The 18,281-nt window shown below is 26.0% G+C and overlaps 1 protein-coding gene across 2 annotated transcripts in view; it reads left to right on the forward strand.

The window, feature by feature from the left end:
• Positions 1-1,269: 1,269 nt before the first annotated feature.
• Positions 1,270-18,281, forward strand: part of LOC129969387 (hemicentin-1-like) — a 423,763-nt gene continuing 406,751 nt past the window's right edge. For both annotated transcript variants that reach the window (XM_056083948.1, XM_056083949.1), the window contains exon 1: positions 1,270-2,172. In XM_056083948.1, the coding sequence (XP_055939923.1) occupies positions 2,055-2,172 (118 nt within the window). In that variant the 5' untranslated portion in view covers positions 1,270-2,054. The remainder of the gene's footprint in view (positions 2,173-18,281) is intronic.

Here is an 18,281-nt window from a genome sequence, read left to right on the forward strand (position 1 = left end):
GTTTCAAACAAATTTCAATTTTCATTCTTTGCTTCCTGGGATGTTTTCTTCAGTTCATTTATTTACCAGTTTCTTAATGTTCTTTCAAATAAATATTCATTTTCCGCATTAACAATTTTGTTTTGTTAATAGTTTACACTTCTTCTACATTTCTTAAAGTGCAACTTAATAACCTCTAATTTTATAAGAAAAGCGCCAACTCATAATTTTTTAATGTGAATGGTTTAATTAGCACTGATTAATTTTATTCAATTTTATTTTCAACTAAGCAAATGTACATATGATTATTTATGGCTTTTCCCTGTCATATATATGAAAATCATATTATGAAAAATTATCTTATTATGAAAAAGTTTTAAAAAATCTATTGAAAATCCTATTTTTGTGCTGAAAACTTGGAAATACATAAAACAAAAACTAGCAAATTAACGTTTTTTTTTCTTTTTTTGAAAAAATTGTAACTGAAAATAATTATTTTCAATTTTATTGGAAATATGTAGAATGCTATCAAATCTTAGTTAATTTTAGACGAAATGGTGCTAATTTATTTACAGTTGATGTATAACAAATTTAAAAAAATAAATATTTGCTTTGAAGAGAAGAAAAAAAAATGTATTGAAGTAAGAATTGTATAAATAAATATGCTAGATAGCGTGCAATATTTATTTTCAGATTAAATAAAATAAAACCAGCTTGTTGTGAAGGAATAAAAATTTATGAAAGTATTGAATTCAATGATTTAAAATTCTAATGTACGATTTGAAGCTCCGCTCTGAAGATTGCTTTTGTTATAACTTTATCAACTTTCTTTGAACATGCTGTGAGATATATTTCGTTTAAATCCACCGCTTTTAGCGCCTCAATTACAAACAGATTCATGACATTTTCTCAGCCATTGTAAAGAAACAGAGAGAAAAAAAAATACGATCTAATGCAAATGCACTTCATTTTCATGATTTATATTTTTTTTCGCGGTTTTGGCGATGCATGAGACAATAACTACACGAATAGAACAATTGTAAAATAATGGATAGCGCGCGGAACTCTTCAAAAATACATTTACATGAAAACAATCTAACGATTTGCCGCATTCTACCAGCTCGCGCCAAAATCCTCTACGCATCACATAAGGATTGAAGGATCCGTGTGTTCCATAGTTCTCCCTTTATGACCGCATTGGCGAGATCTTGGCGGCAGCTTACAGACGTCCCTTGGCGCAATGTGACAACCCTACCTTTGTAGAGAAACGATCGACCGGCCAGTGCCGTGCGAGTCCTGCCTGGAACGTTACGGGACTTATCCGCAGTGCTTGGGACCTCTCCGATCCGCAATCTTTTGGTCTTATCTCAAAAAAAAAAAAGTTTGCAGGCAAAACTTTCGGTTTCATATTTATATTTCAAGACAGAAATGTGCAGAACGCTGCTGTCGGGTGTTCCTGCAATCAGAGAATAATTTCGTGGAAAAGTTTATAGGAAAGTCCTCACATTAAAATGTTAATGTTGTTGTGATTTTTAATATCGTTCTTGGAACATAAAGTGCACATTGTGAAGTGACCGCTGTTGTGCTATTAACAGAGATAATGGATTCTGTGGAAATATATCTCAAACTGGATAAAGAAAACTGTGAAGTAGGACCGACTGATAATCATTATTTTAGTCGTCACATCTTTGATTAATTTTTTTCTTCTGTGACTCAGGATAGTCACATCTTAGAAAAAAAAGAAACACATTAGAAACACCAATATTTCCTATTTAATCTGAATATTAATAAATAATTATCGCCTAGCATCGCTTTTTGATTAGTTGATTTTTAAGTAGAAAAATTGTGACAATAATTTAGTGTATATATTTGTGTATTAACTGTGCACATTCATTCTCTTAAATCATCTGTCTGACACTATTGGAACAAAACAGGAACATCAGAAAATTTAAATTCTGATTTGCTGAATTTTTTAAAGAGATTGCAAACAGTTAAGTTGCTTGAAACCGATACAATAACCCTTCATTGTTTGTGTTTATCTTTCTCTTATCGCCTTGCAAAGATTATAAGTGAATATGGCTCGTTACCATAGAAAAGTAGAGCCGGTAGTGAAAGTGATGCAAGTTGCTCGGATAACTTTCTTTTGCATCCTAATAACAATGGAACTAAGTTATTCCTTCGGACGTGCTGAAGGTAAGTTTTCATTGGATTATAGAAGTTTTCTGGATGTTATTCCTTAGATGATTAGACTCAAACATCGGACGAAAATTCTACAAAATATAAACATATTCACTACTGATTGATTCTTTGATTTTTTTTAAAGCTACAGATGCTTTAATATGTAGTTAGTAGTTAAATATTTACACTTTTAGAAATTGAGATGGTAGATAGTTTCGAAGTAATTGGACAGCATTGTAAGAACCAATAATTTTTTATCAATAACTTTAAAATAATTAATTATAATTTTTAAAGCATAATTTATTTCTAAAATTTTAATATTCTATATTAATAATACATGCAAATTGAAACTGTCATAAAAGAATCATTAATCATTTGTTATATCTGAAATGAACCAAAATTGGACTGATATTGTTTTTTTGTATTTTTAGAGTATAATGTTATTCGAAATGAATACAATATAAGTTAAATTATATTACTAAATTTTATTGCATTTGAAATTTTCAAATTGCAATTGATTTTTTTTTTCATTTTTAAAGCATAAAAACTAAGCAATATTTTTGAATAAAGTTGGGTACTAAAATCAACTACAAATACTAACAAATTTAATTATATACTAAAGTATATATAGTTAAATACTAATATACTAAAACTACTAAAATTAACTAAAAAATAATATCGCAGCAGTTTCATTAGTCAGAAAATTAATAATTCAATAGCAAATAATATTTACTTTAGAAACTCAATATGACCATATATTCATTATTTATGGTGTATAATGCTTCGACAAAAGAAAAATTGAAGAAAAAAAATTGTCACATGATGAACCAATAAAAGAAATTACATATAATTTTTATTCTCGAATTAATTCCATAAAAAACATGAAATTTGATTTATGGAATTAATTATGAAATAATTCCATATATTTATTGCGTCTGTACTACAGAAAAAAACAACTCATAATTCTATAAAGAAATAAATACATATAAACTCCATGTCAGATTGAAGAAAAAAATAATTTTCCTAACATCTTTGTTAGTTTTATTATTTTAAGCTTAGAAAATAATTCTTCTATATAATATGTTGAGTATGTTCAAATCAAAAACTCTTTTTGTTACATTTTAATTAAAAACGTTTGACATTATTTTCAGAAAACAATGATATCTTAGAAGCACTAATTTCTTCCTGTTATAGACATCATTCATTTAATTTTAATGAACGAAACAAAAATTGCGAATAGAAATAGAAATGATGAATGAATAGATGCGAATAAAAATAGACAAATATGCATTACTCCATGACTCTGCATTTAGTTCGTTACATCATTTGAACTTCTAAAGATACATTGCCCTTTAAAACATTAGTTTAGAAGTTGGCCTTATAAAATTATGAAAAACGTTAATTTAAGAAATTCATTTGAATCCATGCACGAGAATATGACAGTTCCAACTTTGCTATTTAGAACAGATATAATTAAAATTCAAACAATATTATTAATTAGTATTAGTTATTATTTTGTAGTATTATTAAGTTGTATTAGTTTTTATTTGGCTGATATGAAAATTCGTAGTTCTTCGAGAACGTAATGTGTATTAGTTTCAAATAGTAGCATGAAGAATGGCTCTTTATGACAAAATAAATAATTATTGAATGTAGGCGTAATGGAATTATTACTAGTAATTATCATTATGAATCCTGTAAATAAAGCTATCTTGCTCGATGAAATTAAATTATATTTACAAAAACTTTATTTTAGTGATTTAATTACATTATAATGAAAGTAATAGTTTTAATGCCACTATAAATTGTCTTCAACAAATAAAAATAGTCTTGTTCATTTGGGGTACAATCGACCATGAATCGTATCCGTAATTAAACGAATTTTTCATTTCTTGTTGAATATGTTTTGATTTTAAACTGTTTCTATAAATCCTTTATTGTTTCGCATACATTAAATGACAGCTTGTATCATAAAGAATATTCTACAGTGCATGAGTGGCTTGATTCATAACTTCCATATTTGTATTTTCTGATTGCACAAAACAGTCAGGAAAATTTTTGACTTGGTAAAAATGTTGTTGTTGTCTAATGATAATTAGCAAATATGAATATTTCAAACATTATAAAAATTAAAATATTAGAATTAGTTTACCTCTACAATTAATTTTTAGCAAGTATTTATATGTATATTTTAAAACTTCTTATTGCTTTTATGAAAGATGATGAGCATATGTAAGGAAATTAAGAGAAAAATAAATAAACTCGATTTGTATTCAAATATTAAATAAATATATATTTAATATTTATTCATGTGTTAAATAAAAATTTAACATACTTCAAAAGCACAAACGTCGTTTGTAAAGTTTTTAAAAAAAGAGTTGGAAATAAATAATTTGCAGGGTTAAATTGATTTTATAATTAATTCTTTTTTCTCAAGTGAAATTTATTTTTTCGTAAATTTAATTATGAATGAAAAAAATTATTTTCTGTCAATTTTTTGTAATTTTTTTTATTTATTTATTCTTGCCTCGTGGAAATTACTCATACCTGATGTAAAACATTAATATATGTAAAAATTTCTTTAAATTGAAAATAGCAATTTAAAATTGTAAGAGTAATCAATATTTAAATGCATTTTAACAAAAGTGTAGTGCTTGCTTTATTTCATATATTACCTATAACTTCGAATATTGTATTAAAGTGTTAAAAATTATAGATTTTATCATTTGTATGACAAAATTTTGAGCACTATTTTTTGAAGGATTTAAAGTTAATATAATTTTCCAAAAAAAGATGAAAATGAGTTCAGAAATATTTATAGATTCTTTCTAACGATTTCATAGAGTGAATTAAAACATGTTTCATTTTAATCTGACAGAATTACAAAATAAATAAGTAATAAAAAGGTACTTTCATAAAAGAGGAATCAAGCGTAAAATAAAAAAAACAGCTGAATAGTGTTTCATTAGGTTTTCTATCACATTAAGTGCACTAGTCGCATATTTCAAAAGCGATAATTCCCTATGTTTTAAAATAGAAAGTACATTAAATCCGTCAAAAAATACTGTGAGAGCTATATTAAAGCATTTGTTATTGAAAGTATGAATTACAATCTGGAGACTATTCTAACGGATGTAGTTTTCAGTTTCTTTTATTTCGAAGGTCAAAATATATTTGCATGAACTTAATCGCTTTATTTTTTATTTAACTATTAACCGTTTACAGAATTTCTTTTCTGTTAAAATCGAAATAACTGCAAATGTTCTTGATAGAAATTTCGCATAAATTATTATTCAACCGCAATTCAAAGTAATCTGCTTATTTCGGTGTAAAATAATAGGCTTAATTTTTTTTCAAAATTTCAATTTTCTTAGGGGTTTTTCCCCCCTAAAATTGAAGTAGGGTACTGTGCTACTCTTGAAGAATATTATTTCTACATGATTTGAATTTTATATTAATTAATTTAAAATGCAATTTTATGTTCGAATGTTTTCGGTAGTTCTGTATGTATTACGACTGATTCTGAAGAACATATTTTTTTTAAAAAATGCCTTGCGGTATTTAAATCATAAATTGTATTAATTCATTTAAACTTTACATTAATTCATTTGTTCTTTAAAAATCTTAAAGAAGATTTACGACTTTCTTAAGGAATACGAACCAATTTAATGTGGACTCATCTCTGATGTTCTTTTACTAGAAATATATGTTGGTTCTCCCTTTGTATGAGGTGTAGTTATTTTTAGTTATATTTTTTTTCTATAATATTACATGGATATATTGTATTTGTCGAAAAATAAAGAAAAAACCTTCTTTTTCTACAGTATTTCTTCCATAAAACCTAAAATTGTCTTTCATTGTTTATAAATAATTTATTGGGGATTCTTTGAAAAACCTTCAAAATACTTCCCTTTCATTCTTTGTGAAGTTGATAATTCACCTGAAATAGGAATGATTACGTCCCATTTTTAATTCATTAAATATGAATTACAATTTTTTAAGTTATCTTGCCGTCAATTATAAATATGTATTAGAACTTCATGCAAGCGCTTATTATAAGGAAAATATTTTGAAAATGTGAAATTCGATGCCGAAGATTTTAATTGTAACTATATAGTATCATTAATATTTTTTCAATATCAGTTTACGGCATTCATTATTACTTATATTTTGTAAAAATTCTATTTTTATCTTTTAAAATAATTGAAGATATAATTCATTTTATAAGCACTATGAACTCATAAAAAGCATAAGTTATGCATTCGCGCAATAATACCTGTAAGCGCAAGGTCCTGTTCTTGAATTTTATTAAAAAAGCAATATTTAATGAATTTATGGAAATTAAAATGTATCTCTGAATCAGAATATTGCAAAATTCAAATATAGAAAAATTAGAAATTAACTAAAACAGAAAATATAACAAGCTTCATTTAAATAAAAAAAAATAATGGAATATGACTTAGCGAATAAAAAATATAAAATATTAAATTTATCGTACATGTAATACGGCATCGTTCCTGGCTTATTACGCTTAATCCACATTACTATATTTCTGACTGACTTTATTGCTATGTAAGAATGCCAGTGAAATTATTTTTTTTTTCGATTTATAGAAATGCACGGTAAATTGGAGTCAACTTTATTTTGCTTATATTTATTACATCAAGGCATTCTTGAGCTACACGAAGGATATGAGGTGCAAACGTCACACTGAAGTTCAATCAGAAAACAAGCATTGCTGCCTACAATATGTCAAATCCAGGAGAGTTTTTCCTGAAATGTGCTACGACGTCGTGTCTATTACAATGTATTCAAAAATTAAATTTGCTCTGCGTCTTTGATATGTTTTACGTCAACATAAATTTACTTCATCTAGGAGAGTTATCAGAGAGCCATTTCCTCTTCACACGTCTATACTATAACAAGGTGAAACATTATAAGCTGCAGCTGATTTAATGTTCCGTGACTCTGTGCATGACAATCCTCAATCTACAAGCACAGCGACCGGAACATTACATAGGAATTTAACCTAATCAATTTCATATTTTGTAGATAATTCGATATTATATCATTATTGATATTACATATTATTAATGGAAAATATAGAACTTGGAAATGTTCTCGGCTTTGATTACAATTCTTAATTAAGTGTCATACAATCGATTCCTTATAATCCATGTATTTCTTAGTGATTTGAATGGAATTCTATGCCTTTTATTTTCCCAACTTTGGCGACAAGTTGCTTCACCGAGATTAATGATCGTGTAAATTGTCATGTAATATTTTATAGCACATGCTTCTTGAAAGCGTCTTCGGCAAATTAATTTTAGTGTTAAAGTTTTTTATTTTATTTTCATACAACTCATACCATTATAGAAGCCTTGCGTCATTCTGTTAATTGCATTATGTGTATTTCTGATTTTCTGTCAATTTCAGTAAACATTTGAAATTAAATTATGATTGGAGTTGAAATGATTCAATTCATTTAATGCAAGAAACTTTTTGTAGAAATAAAACATTTTTTTTTAATATGAGTACAGGAAACTGAATCATTCGGTATTGAAGTCTTAGATACGTTTTTTATTACCTTTTTTTAAAAAATAATTCATAAAATATCTCAATGAATAATTCATAAAAAATATTTTGATTTACCATAAAATTCAATTTTTATGACGAGCTTTAACCTTCAAAAAGATTAAAATGACTTAGTTAATACTATTTTTTATTTTGTTTTAAATTGTAATTGGATTTCAGAAAAAAAATGTTAAAGTTCTAAATTTTATAAAATCTTTTGGTCATAAGTAATCATATTCAGTCAAATATTCTTAAGATTAAGATTCTTAAGGTTTAAGCAAAAAAAAAAAAAAGTAAATAAATAAATAAAAAATAAATGCTTATATATTTTATGTCTATATTTGACCGAATAATGAAGTTTTAAGTATCTTGAGAAGACTTCTGAAGCTGACTGGTTCATCTTATTTGAAACAATCATTGAAGTTCTATAAAATCATGCGTTTTTATAAGATTAACATTCAAATCTTCATAATTCATTCAATTTTAGCCAGAAATTGGTGGAACAATGGTTTTAATAAAATATTAATATCTTAACAATATTTTATTAAATAGGCTCATATGACCAAATGAAAATATAAAATATGAAATATCTTTCGATTAAAAACCATGCTTCATGTTTATTTCATTTTTTTATCTGCATTTGCACAAAATTGCACTTTTCTAGGTTTAGTTTTGCAACAAGAATTTACTTGACTTTTTAATTTGAGCCTTGTATACGTTATGACAACACACTGATGAAAGAAAAGTTTTCCACATATACGTAAAATATACTTATTCAGATTAATTTTTTATTTCTATTTTGTATAAAATACATTGTTAGAAAATATGTTAAAATAATTTTTTTGAAGTTCAACTTAATTTATATATTAAAAAATTGGTTCATTGAATTGATGATATTTTTAAATTTTAAAATGATGTAAAATTTACTTTTGCGCCTTTAATGTTTTTTTGTGATAGTGGAAAAACGCCAAAATCTCACTTAATTTTTAATTAATTAAACTTTTAATTATAGTTGCAAAGAAATCGCTTCGAAGGGCACATTCCCACCCTCCAAAGCATATATTTACCACATTTGGTGACTTTTGTCTAACATTTTAACTTGTGGAGCATCCCACTCCCCACCCCTTACACAAACACATATTCATTTTCATAATAAATAAATATAAATGGCGGTCCTGTCCAAATTACTTTTTACAGTCAGCTATCTGAAATGGATACATTATTTCTAAATATTAATCCAAGTAGCATTTCACATGGCCATTTCATAATAAATCAATGTATCGTACTTCTTTCTAATAATTATTAACATCATTTCATTTTATTCAAACTAACTTTAAGTCGTTTACTTTCCAAGAGGAAAGGAGCGTTTGCACTTTTTCCTGAGAAAAGACACACGTTCCCATAAATAAGGATAAATTGAACATAACCCAAAATTTCATTTTAAATAAAAGAGGTAATTCTAAGTAATTTGATTGAATAAATTGATGTATACGAGAACTTCAATTTTGTAGTGCAAAAGTATATCACAAAATATAACTTCAACTTCGCTTGCATCGATCTAATACGATTTATTTTAATTACGATAATTTCATTTAATTACGCCATTAAATTAAATCATTTATTACTCCAAGAAATGTTCTTCTTTAATAACGTGGCTACATCTTTTGATTTATTTTGATGTGTTTTCAGCAAGTAAAATTCTTCTTGGAATAATTGCCATTAATTCCAAGTCATTATCCCATTATTTGTTTTCTGTTTAAAATTTTTATGCATTCAAGATTCATGCTTAATGCGTTGCTAATATTAATAAATCAGATATTACAGTTTCTTATTTAATTTTTGGAAACATGCTACTGAAAGAAGCGAATAAAAATTAAAATAATTGTGGAGTGTCAAAATTCCTTTTGGCAATTCTGGAAATAAACCAGCTCTGCAATGAACTTGTTGAAAAACAAATTTTGTTAAGTGCTTTCCGCTTGTTAAAATGAAATAATATTTTTGAATAGCTAATGAATTCAAGAAATTAAAAATGGTAGTTTCTTGAAATTATCAATTTGTTTTAATTCTTTATTTCTTAATTAAATTAGCTCTTAATTTAAAAATAGCCGTTATTTAATAAGGTAAATAGCTTAACTTAATTATCATAAAAATATTTGCTAACGCTTTTATACCGATTATATGAGTATGAAATCACTGTAACTGTCAGTGATTTCATAAACTGTTATTATTTTGTATAAAATAAGCTATTCACAGGTAGTAAATATTTTTAGTGACAAGAATTAGAAAATAAAAATAATTTATATTAAACATGCATTAAAAAGTAGTATTTTCTGTCATATCTAAATTTAAAGTCAGTTTTTAATAGAATCTAACTAAGTTCAGTTATTAAAATTAAAGCTACAATATTTTACCCTCTCTTTGATGATTAATTTTTAGTTTTAGCAAATTGGCAATACCATTGATAATGGGATTCTTTTAAAAGTAAGACTTTTAGCAATATCTCTCGATTTCTAAATATTATGACACACTCTGAATCTTTACACCAAATATCCAAAATGGATGTATGTTTAATTTATATTAAACTTTTCATATATAATAAATTTATCAACTGTCGAAGAAATATTTGAAGCCGATTTCTGTATGGTTATGGATATCTCAATATATTTTGAATTAGAAACTTTGGTGCAGTTATAAACATGACAACAATATCTAGTATTTCCAATGTATTATTTGCAGTTTCATTTAATTTTTGTCATTATTACGGTGATAGCGATTTTGTGCATTGATTTTCTCAGAAATATATAATATCAGAAGCTTCGAAGATTTGCTTTAGCCAAATGCTTTCATTTTGAAATAGTTCATCTGACGACGGTGTATTTAAACAAAAGTTTCGTTGAAAAAATATATATTCTATATTATTTCGAACAAAACTCAGTTTTTGATACCTGCTTTCATCAGAAAAATATTCTGAATGAAATTATGTGCTTTATCTTCTCATAATAGTCTAATCCTTCACATAAAATTACAACACCTAGGTTATATATTTTGCTATTAAAGTTGCTGTTTTCTAAGACATACTAATCGATGCATTATTAGCATCATGTTTTCAGTTCATATTTATTAAAATAAGTATGAATTGAAATTTGCTTGCTTTCGACTTCTCGGTGATTCAGAATTTCAGCGATTTGAAAGATTTGCAATTGATAATATCGACTTCTGTTTTTCTAGGACTGTATATGATGCTAGAATTTGTTTAGATGAGACAATATTTGGTCCAAGAAATGTCACGCAAGTTTTGAGAAAATAACATTGATTTTGATTTTATATAATAAAAAGTTTTCTAGAATAATTTGCATTTTACATTCGACATTCATAAGCTGGTTGAAATATTATGAATCAGTACTTTTCGTATTTAAATAATCAACATCTTTAGTATTTTTCAGTATTTTCAGACCGTATGTTTTTGGTGTTTTTCTGAAATATCTACTTTTTAAAAAAAATTTCATTACATTTTGTGCAATATTTAAGTATAAGTTATAAAAAAATATCTGCATTTCCAAAGATTATGTTTTTAAACTTGAATTTTTGGCATTGAGAGTTCATTAAATTAAATCTTGCGTTTGTTTAAAAAAAAAAAAAATAGAGAATTTGCAAATATTCTCTTCTTATTCATGTATCTAAATACATTCGCAAATCACTTTTTATATTACAAGTTTAATTTACTAGTTTCATTGCAAGTATTTAATATTATGACAATTAATTGACAAAATTTAAACAATTATAAAGCTCTTGAACGTATTAAAGGCAAAAAAAATATTCCTTACTTAATTTCTTAAAGGTAAAATTAAATTAAACACTGATTTTTGTCTCTTAACTTAAAAAAATAATAAAAATCATTTTAAAATTAAATTTATAACAATTTGTGCACTTTATCCAAAAAGATTTCGAGAATTTTACTCAAATATCCAGCGTTTTTTTTTTTTTTTTTGAATTATTATCACTAAAAATTTCTTTAAAATTGTTATCAGTATTTGGGTAGTTTGCTATTTAAATCAAATAGAGTCAGACTTGTTTAATATTTCAATATACAATTATTTTAAATTATAAAAACACAAATTATTAAGATAATAGATAAAAGTAACTTGATGGAACTGTTTGTTTTGTTTTATAATTGAAAACATGTTTGTTTTATAATTGAAAACCTTTACATGAGTCATTTTTTGAATGTTGATGAAAACAATCGCCTCTTTAATAATTTCCAGATTCCGACTTTATTCCCCTTATTCCAATTTCTTCTTGTTTTGGTAATGATATAAATAGACACAATTAAACATTGCAACGGCAATAAGATTTTGAAATAATTGGCGTACCTCGCTATTAATAACTAGGTAAATTGACGCAGTTAGTCTGCGACTCTCCTAGCTGTCTTCTGACCACGGGTCAGAGATTCAACTCCCCACACGAAATCGGGGAAGATAGATATCATCACTTGTAACTAAATATGCCCCAGAGAGCTCTGCAAATCCCGTGCTCACATCAAACACGAATGGTCATTAGTAACATAATATGAGCCCAGATGACTCAATTTCAACATGATGGAAAACTGTGGCGAATTGCTCTCCAATAACGAGACTAATTAGTTGGGTCCACCTTGACACGAAGCGGGATGCAGCAAATGATTCGGGCTTCGTTGCAAGATCGCATTTTGGATTGGGTTTAAGAAGAAACAATTGATGTCGACTTTGAACGCAAAACGTGACCTGCAGTGTTGTTTTTAAAGAGCTATGATTCTCTGAATCATTATCAATAATTAGTATGTTTTCTAATATCTTACAGTCGCCATCAAAGACAATTATAGTTGACTATTAATACATTTAAAATTGAATATTAAAATAGTCATTTTGAAGTCAAATACTTTTGGAAATAATTTTATAATAAGGAAGTACAACATTTGAGCCTTGTCGGAAGGAGAGATAACTTTTAAGGAGAGATAACTGATCTCGATTTAAAATGCAAAACGTGATCAGCAGTATTAATTTCATTAGAAACAGAGATTTTGAATCATTATAATTTTTCCTCAGATGTTTCATTTTATTTCTTAATGCAACTATATTAAAAATTTGTGAAAATGATTTTTAAAGATTTATTTTAATAAACTAATAAATAATTTAATTTTAATTATTCACAGCGTTTTATTTATATAATGTATAATCCTTTTTCTTTCCAAAAATTTCCTAAGCGTGTATTCGATGAATAATCTCTGAAAAGTTTTGAAAATGTGTATAGTCATAGAGAACACGCAACTATAGACATGTTTGAAGTTCTAGTGCATTTATATGGCAAAACATTGAATTAAGATATTACAAAATTGAATTTCTGCGGATATGAATGGTGTCAACAAATCTACAGTAGATTTTTTTTTTAAATTTCACAGCTTTTTTTAAAAAATTTTATAAAACAATTCTATGAAAATACTCTAAACACATTTCGTAGTAGTATGGAATATACCCAAGAAAATGTTTTAAATTTCTTATAACAATAAAAAATTAATGCTAAATATGCTTAGTGTTTAATAGACAAATATTGCAGATTATTGATATTTATTGCAAGTAATTATGACTCGAAAAAACTGATGTTTATGAATCTATGCTAACCAGCGTACTGTTACAATTGTACTTAAATGTTTAGTTCTCGTTGAGTTATTTATTTTCTACTTCATTAATATTTAATAAAGCCTGTATCAGAACTCACGGAGAAAATACTTTAAGATAAAATGTACAATGAAAATAATATTAGTAACAAAAAAAGCATAAAAATACTGTGACGCTTTCTCATTACGCATTTAATTTATTAGATTGAAAAACATAAAAATACACGAGTCTCTAGAAGAACTAAATAAAATGTTTTCTTTTCTGGATGTGTTTTATATATTAGATGATTTTCTATGCTAGGAAACACATTTTAGAACTTTCATGATAGTTCTATATTAAATTCCTATTTTGAAAATCCTCATGAATCTTAATTAACGCTGTTATCTAGAGATTTCCATTTTGATGCTGTGATGCATTTATTTTTTGCTTAAATTTCATACTTGTTGCCTTTCTTTCTTTCGTTTCTTTTTCTTATCTTAAAAAGCTAATTCCTTTACAAATGAATCAATTCAAATAAATAAACTGAAAAGATGCCTCTAGTGAGATATTTAAAATAATACAAAAAAAGAATCCTTGAAATTATTTTTGTGTTAAGTTTTTCAAAGATCATTTGACATAATTCTCTTTGAATTTCAAAAATGAATTTTTTATATAAAAAAATAAGTAAAGTTTCCTTATAACTGTGCAAATTTTAGCATGGCTGACAAAATCTTGATAAAATGAAATATTTTTTAAATCCCTGAAATTATTTTTGTGTTACGTTTTTCAAAGATCATTTGACATAATTCTCTTTGAATTTCAAAAATGAAGTTTTTATATAAAAAATAAGTAAAGTTTCCTTATAACTGTGCAAATTTTAGCATAGCTGACAAAATCTTGATAAAATGAAATATTTTTAAAAGAATAATTTTGAAATTTAATGTAAATAATTTAATAATTAATTAATTTTTTAAAGATTAAACAATTAAAAAAATTTTAAACTGTTATTTTGTTTTGATTACTCGAAATTTATTTTTTAAACTAAGATCATTTGAGTTGGGGTTACAAAACAGAGATTAAATTCTCTTTATTTATGAATGCTACGTGAATGAATATGCGGCTGAAAAATTACAGATGTAAAATATTTAACAGATGCCAGAATACAAAAGATTTCTTTTCTAATTAGTATCTAAAACCCTGAGTCTGAATAAATTTTCCAGCCAAGCATTTAACAAAAAATTATTACTATTTCTAATATTTCAATAATTGTATCATATATTCATATATGTATCTTCTCAGAAATGTTTAATAATTATTTAAGTTTAAGAAATACAGTTATAAAAAATTATGATTTGTAAAATTGAAACAATTTTAAACTGTTTCAGTAAATTTTTCTTGTTTAACTCTGTCCTCTAAATGAATCTGTTATTTTTTTTGCTGTAAAAAAGGCTCTTGATTTTTTTTCAAATTTTTATTGTTAAAGGATAATAAGTAAATCTAATGGTCATAAGTTGGCAGACTCTGTATGAAATAAAATGACATATATATTTTATTCTGTTTATTTATATTATTTTTAGACTAATTTTCCGTTTGTAAATTCAAGAAAGGTCATGCATATATTCTGCAGTTTTTAATGATATTAAAAAGATAACAAGAAAGTATATAAACTACCTTATTGTAGGTATAGTAAGTATGAGTGTAAAGGATGATTGTAACAATCCTTATTCAATAAATAAATTAAAGTATTATCAAAGCGCGACTTATCAGTTACATTTCTCTGTCACCAAAAGAATAAAGTCTCAATTTTTCATAAAAAAGTAATTAATTAATCAAGTTTTAAGTTTTCTATTGTGCATAAACTTAAATATATAGACAAATTCTCTGTTTCACTGATCAGAAAGAGATCTAGACTTAGGTAAATATAGTAGTGAGAATTAGTTTGCTTAAATAATTGCAGAGAAACATTCTTTCATTTTCCAGAAGACTTAATTCCAAGAATTAAGAATTTGCGTGAATTTTCAAGTGGTGTTCCCTTCAAAAAGCTGATTTTTCCATTTTATGCCTTTTAGCTATTTCTCTGAAGTTTATTGAAAGAATTGTTTTGACTCAAAAATATTTTAATTTGAAACAAAGGACTTTTAAGAGACTTTGTGAATTAAATTTTGAAGGAGAATAATTTCTATGAATTGAATTTATTTCCACTTGACTGGCAAATAATAGCTTGTAAAATTTTAATCTTTATAAAATCATAAATGCGAAAATAATCGAATATCTGGAAACATATTTTAATTCTTATTCCTAAAGTTCTTAATTTTTTTTGAAATTACACGAATTAGGTTATAATTTTATTCGAGAATGTTATTGTATTTACCACTTTAATTATTATGACAATTTTAATGAAAAGATTTAATTAGCATATCATTGAAAGTCTGCCAGTGCAAATTTTGGAACTTTCTTTCAGCTATCAAGACACTCTATCATTACTAAGAAAGCATGAACATTTTTTTATCCTAAGTATTTGTAATTATTACGAAAAATCATTCTTTGCTACATACTTCTCTCTATATACTTAATAAAAAGAAATTCACGTTATTGTTTCTATTAAAGAGAAATGCTATGTCAAGTCTCTTAGAGCGACGAAAAATATTTTAGGAAAAAAATATAATGGTTCATCTTTTCAACATATTTTATTTTTATATACGTAAACATGAAAATCATAAGGAAAATTAAAAACCCTACCGAGTTTAAATGTTATATTCGGCATTCATAAAATTGCTATAGTAAAATAAACTATATTCTTAATTTTTACTTCTGAAATAGAAATGCATTTGTAAGAATTTCAGGAGCTTAAAGAACAATATAAAAAAATAGTGTAGAAAATAATAAATTAATGATTAATAATAATAAAATAATAGGAGATGACGCATGTACTTCGTAAAATTATTTATTTTGTTTGCATTGAAAAATGAATATATATATATATATGTGTGTGTGTGTGTGTGTGTGTGTGTGTGTGTGTGTGTGTGTGTGTGTGTGTGTGTGTGTGTGTGTGTGTGTGTGTGTGTGTGTTGTTCGAAATCTTCAAACATTATTTTTTTAGTATTTTTTAAGTGCATTGTTAAAATTTTATTTATTATATTATTTGAATTATTATCTTCTAACTATTCAAACTAATCTATTTAATATAATAGTTTATAGATGGATTAATACGATCTCACGAATTAATAAAGAAGGTAAGAAAAAAAAATTATGATAATAAAAAAATTCGGACAATTTTTAATTCACATCTATCGCGCATACTAAAATCTTCTTGAATTATTTTGTTTGTGAAGAGATTTCTGAGAAATGTGAAATTCCGATAATATATAAACAAAGAGTGGTTTTTAAAAAGTACTCAATAATTTACAAGGATGTCAGTAATGTAAAATCAAGCAATGATTACTCATCTGATATACAAGCGCCAATGTCATTTGCAGTTCCCTCGGGAGTATATTGGGTGAAGAAAGAATTTTTGAATACCAAGAAATCCAGGCCAATTTTTCAATGTCTAAGCTTTAAACTAAAATGCCTTTATCATATACCATCTTTGTCACTTCAAATACATGAAAAACGATTCTTTTATGCAGCGTACGTGCGACTCAGTGTATATAAATATATGTTCAACAGGTTTTTGATTTTTTAGCAATAAAAAATCTGAATAAATTTGATAAAGAGGAAATTTCCGTATATCTTTATTTTTATTCAAGGTATTTGTTGCTTTTAAGTGACAACATGTTCATTGCTAAAAAAACTGACACGGTCCAGTTTAAGCATCAAATTCGATCAATATCGCAAATGTACCTCAAAAATTGTTTCAGCATAAATGGGCTTGAATTCGGTCTTTATCCCATAAATCTTAACAGCTTGATCGTGGATATGAGTTAATGATCTGTGATCAAAGTTTAGTTCAAAATGACGCTTTTATTTAAAGCCGAGACTATAAAGCTGTCCAGGTGATGAAAAACTGCAGCATTTTATTTACAGTTGGAAAAACAGTCACAAATGATGTCGTTATGCCGTAATAATATAAACAGATAAAAACTAAATACATTTTTTTCGGTGAATTCTATTTGATGAAGTTAAAAAAAATAAAGAAATCTTTTTTTATAAAAGAGCGATTCCTATGAAGAGCTATGATAATTTATTCTGAAATTGGAGATAACTTATAAAAAAAATGACTGACTCTGCTTGGAAGAAATAAATATTTAACCAGAAGTTTGGTTAAACACATGCTCATAGTTCAGAATTAGTCTCACAAAAAGGAAATTCATAAAAAAGTGAATAAATTATCTTCATGGTTAATGTTGTTGTGTTTCGCTTAGTTCATTTATAAATTTTTCCTACATATTTTAGAGAAGTTTATCATGAGTAAATTACTTTAGAAAATCATTGAAATATTTGACCGAAAGTTTTTATTCAGCTACTTTAATTCTATATTGTAAACAAAAGTTAAACGTATAAAAAACATGTTTTTATTTGTTTTTTAAACAGTTTATTTGTTAAACAGTTTTATTTAGCTCTTTTCATAACCTGAAGGTTAGAAGAATAATTCATAAGTCAGTATTCTAATTTTTGTCAGTATGATTTGCCATTGACTAATGCATTAGCTTTTATCACTTGGCAACACGATTTGAAACAGTAATTGGCCGATATAAATATAACATTTTGATGTGCTTCACAAGTTTTATATCACATTTATTTATAATTTTAATGACATAAATTTCAAATTTTACGACGCAGAAACAAGTGTACTTCCAGAAAGGCATTCTATCGTAAGAAATGGATCATTAATTCGCTTTGCAATAGCATTCGAATAGCATATATATTTGCATATAATACGTACATGTACAAAGAGTCATTGGTATTTAGGCAAATATTTTA

This window comes from Argiope bruennichi, chromosome 5 (assembly GCF_947563725.1).
Source record: "Argiope bruennichi chromosome 5, qqArgBrue1.1, whole genome shotgun sequence".
Classification (NCBI taxonomy): domain Eukaryota; kingdom Metazoa; phylum Arthropoda; class Arachnida; order Araneae; family Araneidae; genus Argiope; species Argiope bruennichi.